This window comes from Sorex araneus, chromosome 6, assembly GCF_027595985.1.
Source record: "Sorex araneus isolate mSorAra2 chromosome 6, mSorAra2.pri, whole genome shotgun sequence".
NCBI classification, from domain to species: domain Eukaryota; kingdom Metazoa; phylum Chordata; class Mammalia; order Eulipotyphla; family Soricidae; genus Sorex; species Sorex araneus.
In genome coordinates, this window is record NC_073307.1 from 83482092 (window position 1) to 83496681 (window position 14590).

Here is a 14590-nt window from a genome sequence, read left to right on the forward strand (position 1 = left end):
ACTGCGCAGGCGCCCCGCGAGTCTTCCCCTTTGCTCTTTGACCTCCCGCCCCACCCCCTTCCACCCGCCTTCCCCGCCGCCGCCGCCGCCGCCGCCGCCGCTGCCGCTGCCGCTGTTGAGCGGCTCTTCCGGTCTTGTGGAGGCGGTTCCGGTTCGCGGCGGTTCCCGGCTTTTGCGTTCCGCGCCCGGCCGGAAACCCTTTCGCTGAGCAGCCGGTTCCGGTTCGGTGAGTGGCGGCGGGAAGCTGGGGGAGGGGGAGGATGGAGGGCGCCTGGGCCGAGAGGCGGCGCGGGCCGGGCCAGGCCGCCTGCGCCGGGCTGGGCGGAAGCGGGGCCGGCGTGGGGGGGGCCGGCGCTTCCCCCGGGCCCCGCCCCCTAGGACCACCACCTTCCCTCCCGCCCGCTGGCCGGCCGCCGCCGCCACGGGCCGCCCGGGGCCGTTAGCGAGGCTGCCGGCGGCCGTTCCTCCGGGCCGCGTCGGCGGAGAGGCCGCCCCCTCGCCGCGCCGCCCGGCCCCTCGCAGCGGCCAGCGCCGGCGGGGAGCGCGGAGCTTTCCCGCCAGAACAGGGGCTGCTCGGGAGGGAGAGCCGAAGTCGCCGGGGAGCTCGGCTCGCTTCCACCCGCCTCACCCCCCGCCTTCCTTGGGACCTGAGAGACCTTTCTCGACCCTGCTCCTGCGTCTCACGTAAACATTTCTCCCACTCTTCCTCGTGCGCTCTCGCCCTCCCTCCCCCTCGCCCGCCCCCCCTCCTCGCCCGCCCCCCTCCGCGCGCTCCCTCGCCGAAACGCGCCGATCGCTGGCGCTGCCCTCCGAGAGGAGCCCCCCGCCCGGCTTGCTCGGCCCGCCTCGCCGCCCCGGTGGCCGGCTTGCCTACCTGTGTCATCGCCGTCCTCTCCCCGTGCCCCCCAGCGTGCTCTCTGCCAGACGCCCGGCTTCCCCCTCGCCCGGTGCGGGTGCGGTTATCGGCGCCTGCAGCGATCCCCCTATCTCGCTGGCCATGACGCCCCTTTATCACTCCCGACCCAGCCTCGTTATCCCCCCCCTGACGGTCGGTAACGCTCGCCTGCTGTTCGGGGGCCAGCGGGGATGCCCGTCCAACGGGCCGGAGGCCTCTGGCCCGAGGGTCGGGTCCCCGCTGTCGAGCTGGGCGTTCTCGGGGAGGGAGAGTGATAATGGGAAAGACCGTTTGTACCAAGGACTCTGGCTGGAATACCGGTTTCCTGAATTTGCAGGGACCGTTTAGGTGGAACTGGGGCTTCTCTGTTAGCAGGAATCAGTGACCTTCGGATTTAGAGCCCCGGCCCCAGCCACGCACTGCCCACGCATATCCCCCCTCGCATATCCCCCCTCGCATATCCCCCGCTCGGCTCCTGGAAGCTTGGTTTGTTTTTGATCTCAGATGCCTGCTTCAGTTGCACCCGATTCAGTGGATTTTCCTGACTAGAAAGCGTCTTCATATCCCCTCTCTGGTGAATTAAACCTAAAAGGAGTAAATGGATTAAAAAAAAAAAAAAACAGGTTCAGCCGCTTCGGGTTCAGGTGATGTAACTCTTGACTGCTGCTCCGGAAGGTCATCCTCCCGACTCCCACATCTCCTACCAGTTGCACCACCAGCTTTATTGTCTCTTCATGGATATGGTTTCCCAGCCACACTTCTCAGTTCTTATTTATCTTTGCATTTCCCGTATTCTGTTTATGGTTATGTACAGTGAACGTATATGACAGAAATGGAATACTTAAGGTGTTACAGTGTTACGGTGTTTAGAGGCTAATTGGCAGGGATTACATGTAAAAAATGTGAAAATCAAAAACATACATGATCATTTAACACAAATTTACGTATTTGTTACCCGGGGTACAGGATAGAATTATATGATCACTTTTATACCCTTCTAATATCATAGGCTATTATTCTAACTACATCTTAGCTCTGGATAAAGCTAATTGTAAAGGCCCCTGATATGTTTTGTAGAAGCTGTATTATAGCTGTAAACATTCTCTTTGCATGTATGTAAACATACATGTTTAACATCACGAGATATTTTACAAAAAGGACCTTGCTTTTTTCTATTGTATTCATCTACAAACCGGACTACATCCAAATACCTGTTACTGCTTTTTACTCTTTCAGTAAAATAAATGATTTAGGAAATGAATTATTAGAATAATTTTTGTGAATCAAAATAGATTTTATCAAAACTTATTGAGAACAATGTGAGGGGAAAAAAGAAGTGTGTTCAAGAGAGAGAACACAGGCTTCTCCAGAATGGAAGGAAATAAGCAAGCACAGAAACAAAAAACAAGCAAGCAACATACAAATTCAAGGGAGAACACTGGCTTTGAGAAACATAGAATAGGTGAAATTTTTTCTGCTTGAAAGAATTGGTGGCATTAATGATTCCAGACCCAACATTTTTCATTCAGTCTTGTAAAATATCCCGTTACCCAGTGTTTCTGCAAAATACCATAAACACACTGAAGAAACAATGTCTTAAGTGTGGGTTTTCCAGAGCTAGCAATTGATTACTTTTACCTTGACAAAGTGTGGATCCTTTAGGATATGCTAAAGGATGTGAAGTTTCTTAAGCACATTTGCTTGGGAGTCCAAATATCTTTATCTTTTTCATTCATTTGCTCTATCTAAAGTGGTTTCCGGCAAGTCACATAGCTTCTGGGCATCATCTCTAAAATTCTTTGATTTCTTGTTTGCCTCTCTTTGCTTCTGTCTCAGCAATACAAAGAAAGTTAGAGTGGGATTGTTCTACTGACCACCCAGATTTAAAAATGACCTTACTAATTTAACAACAAACATCTAGTGATAACAATTAGGAAATGACCCCAGTGAAATGTGAAAGCTCCAGCTAGGTCATTGATAAACTCCCCCCACCCCCCAACACACACATGTTTTGAGACCCAGAGAATTCTTTTATTTTTTTTTCTAAGAAAAAAATTAACAGCCAGAGAACTATTTGGTTAAAGGCTCGCCTTGCCTTCGGCTGACCCTGGTTTAATCCTCTGCACTGCATATGGTTCTCCCAAGTATTGCCAGGAATGATCCTTAAGCTCAGAGCCAGAAGTAACCCTGAGGACTGCTGAATGTGGCTCAGTCCCACCTCCATTCCCACCCCCAAATGAAATAACCTGAAGAATTTCCATATAGATGTCTTTGTTAAGTTAAATATCTAGAAACGTTTTTGAAGCCTAAATCCAAGGTTGAATTCTTTGGGAATTTGCCCTGAAAAGACTAGGTTATCAGATGATTTCTCTGCTTAGCCTGTAGTTAACATCTTACAATAATTAAAGCAGCTTTTTAAAAATTCCCTTTCAGGGACCGGAGTGATAGTACAGCAGGTAGGGCATTTGCCTTCCACGAGGCCGATCCGGGTTCAATTCCCAGCATCCCATATGGTCCCCCGAGCACCACCAGGAGTAGAGTAACCCCTGTACATCGCTGGGTGTGACCCAAAAAGAAAAAACAAAATTCCCATTTACTTAAATGGGAAAATTTAAATTTTCTCGTGGCTGGAGTGAATCGTACGGCAGATAGGGGGCTTACCTTGAGCCAGGCCAACCTGGGTTCTGTCCTCTGTACCACATATGGTCTCTTGAGCCAGCCAAGAGTGATCCCCAAGTGCAGAGCTAGTAGTAACCCTCCAGGTGTGGCCCCCAAACAAAGTTCTCTTGAAATAATGCTGGTATATAACATTACATATAATTTATAACACGTACATCACTATAAATCAGCATTTGTGTATTCTACTTTATTTTACTAAGGTTAAAGATTTTTTCTTTCCTTTATTCCACAGTTAATCTCATATCCAATATACCTATCTCTATTTTCTCTAACCATTATTTCTAGTCTGGCCTGCAGTCTAAGACTTTGTTTTTATTTTGTTTATTTAATTTGTTTTGCTTCTTTATTTCATCAAGAAATCAGACCGTGGTTTGACTTATTTCACTAAGCATAGTACCTACTATGCCCATCTGTGCTCTTACAAATACCACAATTTCATCCTTTTAAAGCTAAATACTACTCCTTTGTATTTCTCACATGTTCCTTACCTAATCACTTCTCCTTTTGTGTGCCTCACAAATATTGCTGGGGGCTAGAGGTCAGTCTAATTGTTGTTCAACCAGCCAGAATTGTTAATCCTAAAGCCCAGCAATTCTGAGGGTCACCAGGGCCACCCATTGGTGCTCAAGGGGCAGTGCTATACCAGGTGTTAAATGCAGGACCTTGCATTGACTCTTGAACTCTCAACCCCAGTCATCTCTTGATGGACTCTTTATCCAACTTTAGTTTTTTGTCAGTAATACAGTGATGAACATGGGGTGCTTATATATTTTTGAATCAATGTTTTCATATTTGGGGAATAAATACTTAAAAGTATAATAATGGAATCATAATAAATTTCTACTTTGTGGGGTGGAGAAGGGGAGAACACCAGATTCTGCTCAGGAACGCCTAAAGGTGCTTGGGTGGACCATTTGTGGTGCTGGGAATTGAACCAAGGTTGTGGCTACAGCTGCATGCTAGGTATGAGCCTTAACCTATGTAGAGTATCTGTGGCCCTGGAATTTCTGTTTTTAATATCTTGAAGAATCTGTACTGTTTTCCATTCTGACTAGACCAATTTTCTTTCAATCAACAGTGTACGAAGGTTCTCCTCTTCCTGGCCTCTCAAACACTTGTTTATATTTTTGATTTTCACTGCTATCACATGTGTGAAGTGATGTCATTGTGGTTTTAATTTGCATTTCTCTATAATTATGAGAGGATGGATTTTTTTTTCTCTCTCTGCCTTTTGTATATCTTCTGCAGATATGTTTACTCAGATCCTGTGCCTGTGACCTGGTGGTTCAGGCCTGACGGTTGAGTGTTTGGTCTGACAGTGAGCGCTGCCGTGACTGGGTAGTGCTGGGGATATAGTCCAGTGGTACATGGGGGAATCACCAGGGCTACTATTGGGGTACTTGGGTGGCTGTGTAGTACCTGGGGCCCCCAGTATATAAAGCATGCAGTCTAATCATTTGAACTCTCCAGTCGTTCTCTGCTCTTTTTTTAAAACCATGTTTTATTTGTTGTTGAATTATGTAAGTTTTTTTAATATAAATGAAGATTAACCCTTTGTCAGATGTATGATTTGCAAATATATTTTATGTTGTAGGATGCCTTTTGATAATTTCTTTCATAGTCAAATGCTTTTTTTTTTTTTTTGGCTTTTTTGGGTCACACCTGGCGATGCACAGGGGTTACTTCTGGCTCTGCACTCAGGAATCACTCCTGGCGGTGCTCAGGGGACCATATGGGATGCTGGGATTTGAACCCGGGTCGGCCGCGTGCAAAGCAAACGCCCTACCCACTATGCTATCACTCCAGCCCCTCAAATGCTTTTTTAAAAAGGAAAAAAACGATCTGCATTATTATCAAAAAAAAAGACATTCAATTTTCTTAATACCTTGAAAACATGATATTGTTTATGTAGGTGATAAAGTACTCAATTTTTTAAAACTACGGGGATAAGAGTATGAATATATATATATATATATATATATATATATATATATATATATATATATATATATATATATATATATATATGGCCATAGCACCCTTAATCTATTGGAAATCTGCCAAGAATCATTTATGTCAAGGGTGTGTTTATTGACCTAGCTGAAATCAGCTAGACTTTTAACTTCATGTAGGTAAATAATTTTTGGTTGTGATAGTTTAATAATGTAGGAGAAAGTATCTAATGAATCTTAAAAGATAGTCTTTAATTGTCCTCACAAATATTAATCCATTATGTAAGATACATGAAAAAGAAAGTCTATAGGACTGCCACACATAATATGAGAACAATAGATGTGAAGAACTTCTAGGTTATAATTTGATTTCCATCAGTAATTTTGTGATCTTAAGTAACAAAATCTCTAAAGGGCTGATTCCCAATTTTTCTAATATTTTATGATTTTGTTGATAGTTTATATTTCTGTTCAGGATAGCACAGGTTGCAGGAATGTTTGAAAACATCAGTCTTGTTTTAATTCCATTATCTTCTCATCAAGAAACTTCCTTTTATAATCATATTTTTTCTACTATGAAGTCACACCTCACTTTTGGGTAGCTTTTTTTTTCATAATACTACGAAGATGTTTTGTATGTTAACATTTAGTTTCCTTCTTTTATAGGATTTTGTATCATTGCTAAAATCAGTGATGTGAAAAGACCTGACATGGGTAAGTCATTCATTTCTTTTAGTTACTCTGATTAATTAAGCTGGAATAGAAGTGATGTTTCCTAATATTTTCCTATTTGTGCATCTTTATGCTTAGTAATAATTTTAAGCAAGATCTGTTATGCAATACTGTTACCAAGAGCTTTCCTTTGGTTTGCATTTCTGTAACATTACTTTAAAGCATGTTCATAATGTCAGATATACAATACAAAATACTATATGCAAGGTTCTTTCTAAGTACTTAAACTCCATTTATTCACTTGATTTTTATGTGTCCATAATAGTACTTAATGTTGCAGGTACTATTACTACTCCATTTCTGTCAACAAGGAAACAGATTCAGAGGTTAAGAAATTTGCCTAGGATCACACAAGTATGACTTCACTTAAATTTGGGAAACTTGGTTCCAGAATCCTTGGCCTTTTGTACGCTACTGTACTGACTACTATATGAAACTCATTTGATTAAGCCAAAAATAAAAATTTTACTTTAATTTTGAGTTTATTTACACTTTTTATCAGTTCCAGTCAGGAAGCAGCAAATCAGAAGTGGTTAGGAGTGCTCCTGATTAAGGTAAATTTTAAATTTCACACTGCTAGTAGGATTGAGAATTTTTTTTTTTTCTTTTTGGGTCACACCCGGCGATGCACAGGGTTTACTCCTGGCTCTGCACTCAGGAATTACTCCTGGCGGTGCTCGGGGGACCATATGGGATGCTGGGATTCGAACCCGGGTCGTCCTCGTGCAAGGCAAACGCCCTACCCACTGTGCTATCACTCCAGCCCTAATTTTTTCTTTTTCTTTAATCTTTTCTTTCCCCAGTCATTTCTTTCCTTTTTCCTGTCATTACCGATATCAGTATAAGTCATTTGAGTTACTGAGTTTCTTACTCTGATTTGTTGGGTTTTTTTGTTTTTTATTTTTTACTGAATTTCGTGAGGTATACCATTACAAAGCTGTTCATAATTGGGTTTCAGTCATACAATGATTGAGCACCCATCACTCCACCAGTGCACATTTCCTCCCACCATCCCCAACACCATCCTACTACCTCTCTGGCTGGCGCTTTTCTACTCTCTCTCCTTTTGTGTATTATGGTTTGTAATACAGATACTAAGGTAATTGTGTTTGTTCAGGGCGTTCAGTATTTTTATCAGGATGGTAAGGCTAGAGTAGCTTTTTTAACTGGGTGGCAGCTTTGGGGTGTGGACCTGACTGCCAAGACTTCCAGAAATACAGGGATGTGAGGGTAGCCCATCCCAATCCTGAGAAAACCTGGAGATTTCATAGTCACAAAACCCAGATTTTCAGCAGAATATGAGTGAGGTCGGTGAGGTCCATCCCAAGACGGTGGAGTCTGGTCAGGGGCATGGTGGCAATTTTGGATTGTGAAAGCAAGTGACTGCTGGAGGCTCTGCTTGGGTGGGCACCAGGTTGACCTGCTTCCCTATGATTTACCCTGGTCTATTCAGCCTTTTGCAGGTCCAAGATTAGCTGTGGCTTTTGATCTTTTTCAAGATTTATTTATGGGTCTTTGAAGCAAGGCTGGTTAAAGAACTTACATGGTCGCGCTGGAGTTGGTTCGTGGGAGTGACTGTCAGTGCTTTCAGAAGTATAGGGAAATGGGGGGAAGTAGTCCATCCCAAACCCAAGAAAGCCTAGAGTTTCAGTCACAGAACCCGCATGCCTAAATTTTCAGCAGTTTATATCTTGGTGAGGTCCATCCTGAGACAGTGGAGTCCAGCCAGGGGCATGGCATTGATTTTGGATTGTGGAAGCAAGTGGCTGCCAGGAGCTCTGTATGGGTGGGCACCAGGCAAACCTGTCTCCCTCTGCTGTACCCTGTTCTGTTCAGCTTTGTGCGGGTCTGAGATTAACTGCAGCTTTTGTTCTCTTTCGAGATTTATTTATGGGTCTCTGAAGCAAGGCCAATAAATGAGCTTGTATAACTGAACCAGAGGTGGTTAGTGGGCGAGGCTTTCACATACCAAACTTTCAGTCATTTAATTTCTCAGGAAACTTGGTCCCAAGTTTTTGGGGTTCAGCCAGAGGCACAGTGGCAATTCTGGGGTGTCAGGAAGCCTGAAGGTACCATCAGGCTGCTGATGCACTCATTCCTTGGGTACAGGTTGACTTGCTAGAGGCACTGCACCCCATCTTTTTTTTTTTTTGCCTTTTGGGTCACACCTGGCGATGCACAGGGGTTACTCCTGGCTCTGCACTCAGGAATCACTCCTGGCGGTGCTCAGGGGACCATATGGGATGCTGGGAATCGAACCCGGGTCGGCCGCGTGCAAGGCAAACGCCCTATCCGCTGTGCTATTGCTCCAGCCCCCCGTCTCTGTTTTTATAGCAACAAAAGACCTAAAAATATGGTTATGAAGTAAGGGTTGCTATATTATCACAGAAAGTGGTTATCTGTTAAGAGCTATAAGAACAAAATCATGCAATTTTCAGCAACATGGATGGAACTAGAATATATTATGCTGAGTGGAGTCATTCAGAAGGAAAGGGATTGATACAGAATGATCTCTGTCATATGTGGCATTTAATGATACACAGCACGGTAGCAACAAAGGTCCATATGCATAATAATGGCAGAACTAATCTGCAGATTGTGTTGGTGGGAAGGAGTTGGGAGGGAGAGGTGTGTTTCTTGAGAGAGAGAAGGGTAATAAAAATATGTGCATGAGAAACTATTATTAATGGCATTATAAACAATTTTTTAAAAATTTAAAAAGAGGAGTGTGGTGAGATAGGACAGCCAGTAAGGTGCTTGCCTTGCACAATGGTCACCTGCGTTCTATCCCCAACAGCCATATGTTCCCCTGAGCACTGCCAGGACTGATCCTGAGTGCAGAGCCAGGTGTGAGCCCTGAGCATCCCTCCAACAAAAAAGAAAGGAAAAAAGAAATGTGAGACTATCACAAAAACGTCTTATGAGTCATATGAATAAATTTGACTTTTGCATAAAAATAATATTCAGTTTAAAACTTTTTTTTTGTTGTTGAACCACTGAATTACATAGTTGCAGAGTTATTCATGATTGAGTTCCAGGAGAACAATGTTCTAACACTAATTGCTTCACCAGTGTCCACTTTCCTCTGTCAGTGTCTCCACTTTCTCTCCTGTCTCCCAGCTCACCTCTATGACAGGCACTTTTTCTTTTTTCCCTTTAGGTACTGTGGTTTATACTACTTCACTGATAGATATCATGCATATTACCTCCTTTCAGCACCTAGTCCTGGTCCAAAGTGACCGCTTTCCTCTATCATTGTCGTAATGGTCCCTTTTCTCACCTGTCCCACCTCTCCATATCCCCTAGGTTTGTTAATTTTTAAAGCATCTGTTTGAATTAAAATAAGGAAAGAAACCAGTGTTAACAGCATTTTTTTCTTTCTTTCTGTAGGTATTTGAACCACTCCTGGCAATGCTCAGGGCTTACTACTGGCTCTGTACTCACGCATCAACTCCGGGCAGGGCTTGGTTGAACCATGTTGGGTGCAGTGGATTGAACTTAAGTATGCTGCATGCTAGGCAAAGATCCTACCTGCTATACTATCATTCTGGCCCTAACAGCATTTATTTCTTAGTGTAAAATTATATTTCCTTTGCCTTGCATGAGACCAACCAGGATTCAATCCCCAGCACCACAAAAGGATCCCCAGCACTTCCAGGAGTGATCTCTGAGCACTCAGCCAGGAGTAAGCCCTGAACACTGCCAGTTGTGGCATCCAAATAAATGTGTAGTTAACATTTTTCTATTATTTAAAATATTAAAAATAGCATTTTTGGAAAATTATTTTAAGAACTTGAATGAGTTATTTTGTATAAACTCATAAACTTTGAAACATCTTTTTAAAAATTTGAATTACTTAGTGGATACTAGTAAATAATAATATTAATTAGCTTCGCACTTGGATATCTTCTTATGACCAATGATATTTTGCAGTTTCTTGCTTGTAAGAGGTTTTATTTGCCTATAGAGTTGTTTGAGGGGAAATATTTTTATTAGGTAACAGGATTGATTCATAAGAAAATAGTCATTGAAGAATTATATAACTTGAACTAATCTGGACTCTTTCCCCAGATGAAATTGCTGATAGGATGAGAATGGATGCTGGAGAAATAACTTTAGTGAACCATAACTCCGTATGCAAAACCCATCTCCTGTCACAAACAGGTTTTCCAGAGGACCAGCTTTCACCTTCTGACCATCAGGTTAGGAACAGTTTTATTCCCTGAATTAATAAATTGTTTTGGCTTAAATTTTTACATGATATGGTTTAAATCCCACACTAAAAATACAAGGATATTTGTAAAATTTTTCAGAATCAGTACTTCTGGTATTGGAATTCTGTTTGCTGTGTTGAAATTAAAGACAGGTGTTAGGTATGGTAACATGGGTTAGGTTCCATGGTAAGCATACCATAAAACTGCAGTTCTTACAGATAACACAATTATGTACATACAAATTCTTTTAAGCTAGTTATCTCAAAGATGCTGAGGATTAAATGGATGAGGGTAAAATATTAGTAGATAGATAAAACCAGGTTGACTTTGGCCAACCGCTTTGATATATATCATACAACTTGCTTTTAGAACAGAGTTCTTTGAATGCATACTTAACTTCTAATGAACATCCTTTGAGTTGATTATGATACCGAAAGAATGGGTATTTTGTCCTCATTTTTCCTTAAGTCTAACTCATTTTTTAAATTGTATCTTTTCCTTTTTATTAACATGCAACTTAATTTATAACATATGCAAATATGAATAGTTTTATTATCAGGCTTATTTGTCATGAATGTGATTTAAGAAAAATCTTCTCCTTTGTTAGATTTTACCTTCCAGACAAGGAAATTTGGACCCATCTTTTACATGTTCCACAAGAAGTGCAGCTTATAATCCAAATTACTATTCAGGTATGATACATTACTTGAAGTCCAGGCATTTTTCCTTTCAGGTTTCTCCAGATTATTGTGTTTATGATTGCTAAAGTAAAAGCATCAAAAGGAAAGTGGAATCTTCTCCACTAAAGCATCATTTTAATGAAGTCATTATCACTGTACACACATGTGTGTTGCTGTAATATTTCTTTAGTCTCAATCAAAAACGAATATTTTAATGATACAGGTTTTCTATTGGAAGAATAATCCATCATCTATTATGCCATTGTAATAAACAGTACCGTTGTGTTTTGCCTGCTTGCCTACCTGCCTTCGTTTTTTCCTTCCTTTTTCCTTCCTTCCTTCCTTCCTTCCTTCCTTCCTTCCTTCCTTCCTTCCTTCCTTCCTTCCTTCCTTCCTCCCTTCCTCCCTTCCTCCCTCCCTTCCTCCCTCCCTCCCTCCCTCCCATGTTTGTAATGTAAAGAATATTTGGTTTATATTGATTTAAAATGTAAATGTGTATTATGCTGGAAATCATGAGTCCTGAAAGTTAAATTCTGCCCGAGCTTGTCCTTTCATCAGGGCAGGATTTGTTGGTTACTTGTTTCTATCTGTACCTGCCACAGCCATGCTTGCATATTTCCAGGACTCGCCTATTCAGTTTGTGACCCATGACAGAAGGTAGCATTCTCTAGGCTATTTCTAACCTCTGGCCTATTTGACTTTTCATCTGCCCCCTCCTAAGATTTGGGCTTCCAGTGATCTTGTTTCTCTGTCTCAGGGAAATCTAACCGTATTTTTGTGGTTAGCCTCCTGCCAATAAACCCAGGTGACTATAATCTTCCCATGTTTTATCACTCCTCATTGTTTTAATTTTTCTCACCTTAATCACAAATTTGGTAATACTAGTAATACAATTGAACGTTCCTCAATGGGATTTTTCTAAGGATTAGTTGAGGTACTATGAAATGCAAATAATAATTACTGTTATTTGGCTCCTCAGGATTGTTTATCAGCAAAATGAGATCTCCCTTAAAAAGGTGTTAGTATGGTGATCTTTTAGAGTTATATATAAGTGTCATATAGGTGTGTGGTACTGAATTGCCTTTCTTTGGGTAGTAATGGGCTCCACACAATATTGTGTAATTTGTACAGAAAAAGCAGTTAATTTGCACAGAAATTAACTGTCATTATTATCGAAAAGATCTTTGTGGTGGGCAGTTAGTCTGGAAATCTGGTGTATTAATCTTAAAAGAAGGATACAAATGTTTATAAGACAAATTAGTCATAATCTGAGCTCAGATTTGGAAGGTTTATAATTTTATTGATTAGATAGATTTAGTAATTGCTTAGTAAGAACTATAAACAAAATGTCCTTATCATAACTCAGTTTTTATTCATGATGAAGAATAAAAATAACAATAGAAAATAACAAAGTCTTATTATTTTAGAAATTGTTGTTAGAAAATAACAAAAATAACAAAGTCTTGCTGAAAATGGGGGTGCTGAATTCTTAGATTCATTCTTTATATTGTAGCCTGAAGGAGAGCCAAATTGTATAAGTCCCTGGCCAAACAAACTTTTGGTCAGTAATAGCCCAGACTTCTAAGGATGTTCCCTTAACAATGAGAAATTTGAATTTGAATGCCAAGAATCTATATACTTTTTCTCCCTTCAAAAGTCTTTAATTCATACATATGTATTTTTTTACCTTATACTTTTAAAAGCTTTGTTTCTTTGTCATGCCCTTTCCAATTAATCTCAGGTCCTGCAGAATTTTCTCTTTGCCATCCCTTTTGGATATGTCTTTTCTGATAATCATCACATTTATTTTTGTGTTCAGTCATTTCTTTAAGGGAGACGGATTTGGGTGACTCCAAGTGGTGCCCAGGGCTTATTCCTGGCTCAGTTCTCTGAGGTTGCTCTTGGTGGTTCAGGAGACCACGTCTGATGCTGGGGATTTAACCAGAGTTGACTGCATGCAAGGCAAACTCCAAAACCCCTGTACTATCTCTCTTGTTCTTGTGCCTGATCTCCTGATTAAACAGTCTCAGTTTACCTGCCTTCATTTTATTCTGACTCTTCTCTCACCCTACTATCTTCTCTTCCACTAAGAGGAAAACTTCAGTATTTAGGGTCTGAAACTTTTTTACTGCTTTACTGGACCTAAAATTTTTTTAGGTCTAGTCATACAGTTTAGTGTGCATGTCTTATGCGTGTGAGGTCCTATAGTCTATTCCTTGCCACTGAAAAGTATTCAGAAAGTGAAGAAAATACAATACTTTAATGATTTTGTTATGGAGTTCAAGGGTTTTTGATTTTATTAAGAGGTTGACGAGAAAATGAAAGTGTACTTTAAACAAGGAAAGTGGATTGAGACAAAAAATTATTTTGCTCATGCTTGGAATCATTATTACTGTTCTGTCTTTAGGAAATTAGGTTGCCAAATTTAATGTTTTGTAGGCAAGATGTTTTAAGAGTATTGTTCAAATTAGTAAATCTTAAGCAATTCATGGTTAACTTTGGTAAGTGGCTACCTGACATACTTCTTTTTTTTTCTTTGCCACACTGAGCAGTGCTTAGGACTTACTCCTGTCTCTGTGCTCAGGCTTCATCCTTGGCAGTGTTGTGGTGGACCATATGTGGTGCCTGGAATTGAGCCAGGGCTATCTGCATACAGGGCAAGCACTTTAACCCCTCTACTATCTATGTGACTCCAGAAAAAATTCTCAAAATATAAAATGTATTGCATATATTTATTACTTAGATATATGTGTGTTTATATGCATGTGCACAGTGATCTTATTTATAGCATTTACTAAATTGATTTATTGGTGATGACAGAAGTGATAGTACAGCGGGTAGGGCATTTGCCTTGCACGCAGCCAACCCAGGTTCGATTCCTCTGTCCCTCTAGGAGAGCCCAGCAAGCTACTGAGTATCCCGCTTGCACGCCAGAGCCTGGCAAGCTACCTGTGGCATATTCTATATGCCAAAAGCAGTAACAACAAGTCTCACAATGGAGACGTTACTGGTGCCCGCTTGAGCAAATTTATGAACAATGGGACAACAGTGCTACAGTGACAGAATGCTATTTTAAACCTTGGTCTTAAAAAATTATCTGTAACCTACTGCTCATTCTTTCCCAGCTTTGCTTACTTATATCATTCAGTCATTTCATTGAGCAGGGGATAGAACTACCTGATTCTGTACTGGTGCCTGATTCTGTGCTTTTGCCCTTCCATTTAAAAGCTGAAGCTACTTCAAATGCTGTTGAAGAGGCTAATCTATCTTATCCTTGGGCTCAAATATCATTATCTGTCAATAGGATTTACATTTTTGGCAGACATTTTTCTTACCTAGACATCTCTGATCAGATTTTAGCCCAAAAAGTGAGTCAAGGATTACTGCTGTTATTACTTTGTATTCAAAGGTAATAATTTTAATTCTTTACTGAGATTC

At 41.2% G+C, this 14590-nt stretch overlaps 1 protein-coding gene across 1 annotated transcript in view; it reads left to right on the forward strand.

Annotated features, from left to right (window-relative positions):
• Positions 1 to 261: 261 nt before the first annotated feature.
• Positions 262 to 14590, forward strand: part of SENP1 (SUMO specific peptidase 1) — a 68715-nt gene continuing 54386 nt past the window's right edge. The window contains exons 1-5 of the mRNA XM_055144139.1: positions 262 to 684; positions 1400 to 1539; positions 6193 to 6240; positions 10330 to 10460; positions 11080 to 11164. Coding sequence (XP_055000114.1) covers positions 6237 to 6240; positions 10330 to 10460; positions 11080 to 11164 — 220 coding nt within the window. The 5' untranslated portion in view covers positions 262 to 684; positions 1400 to 1539; positions 6193 to 6236. The remainder of the gene's footprint in view (positions 685 to 1399; positions 1540 to 6192; positions 6241 to 10329; positions 10461 to 11079; positions 11165 to 14590) is intronic.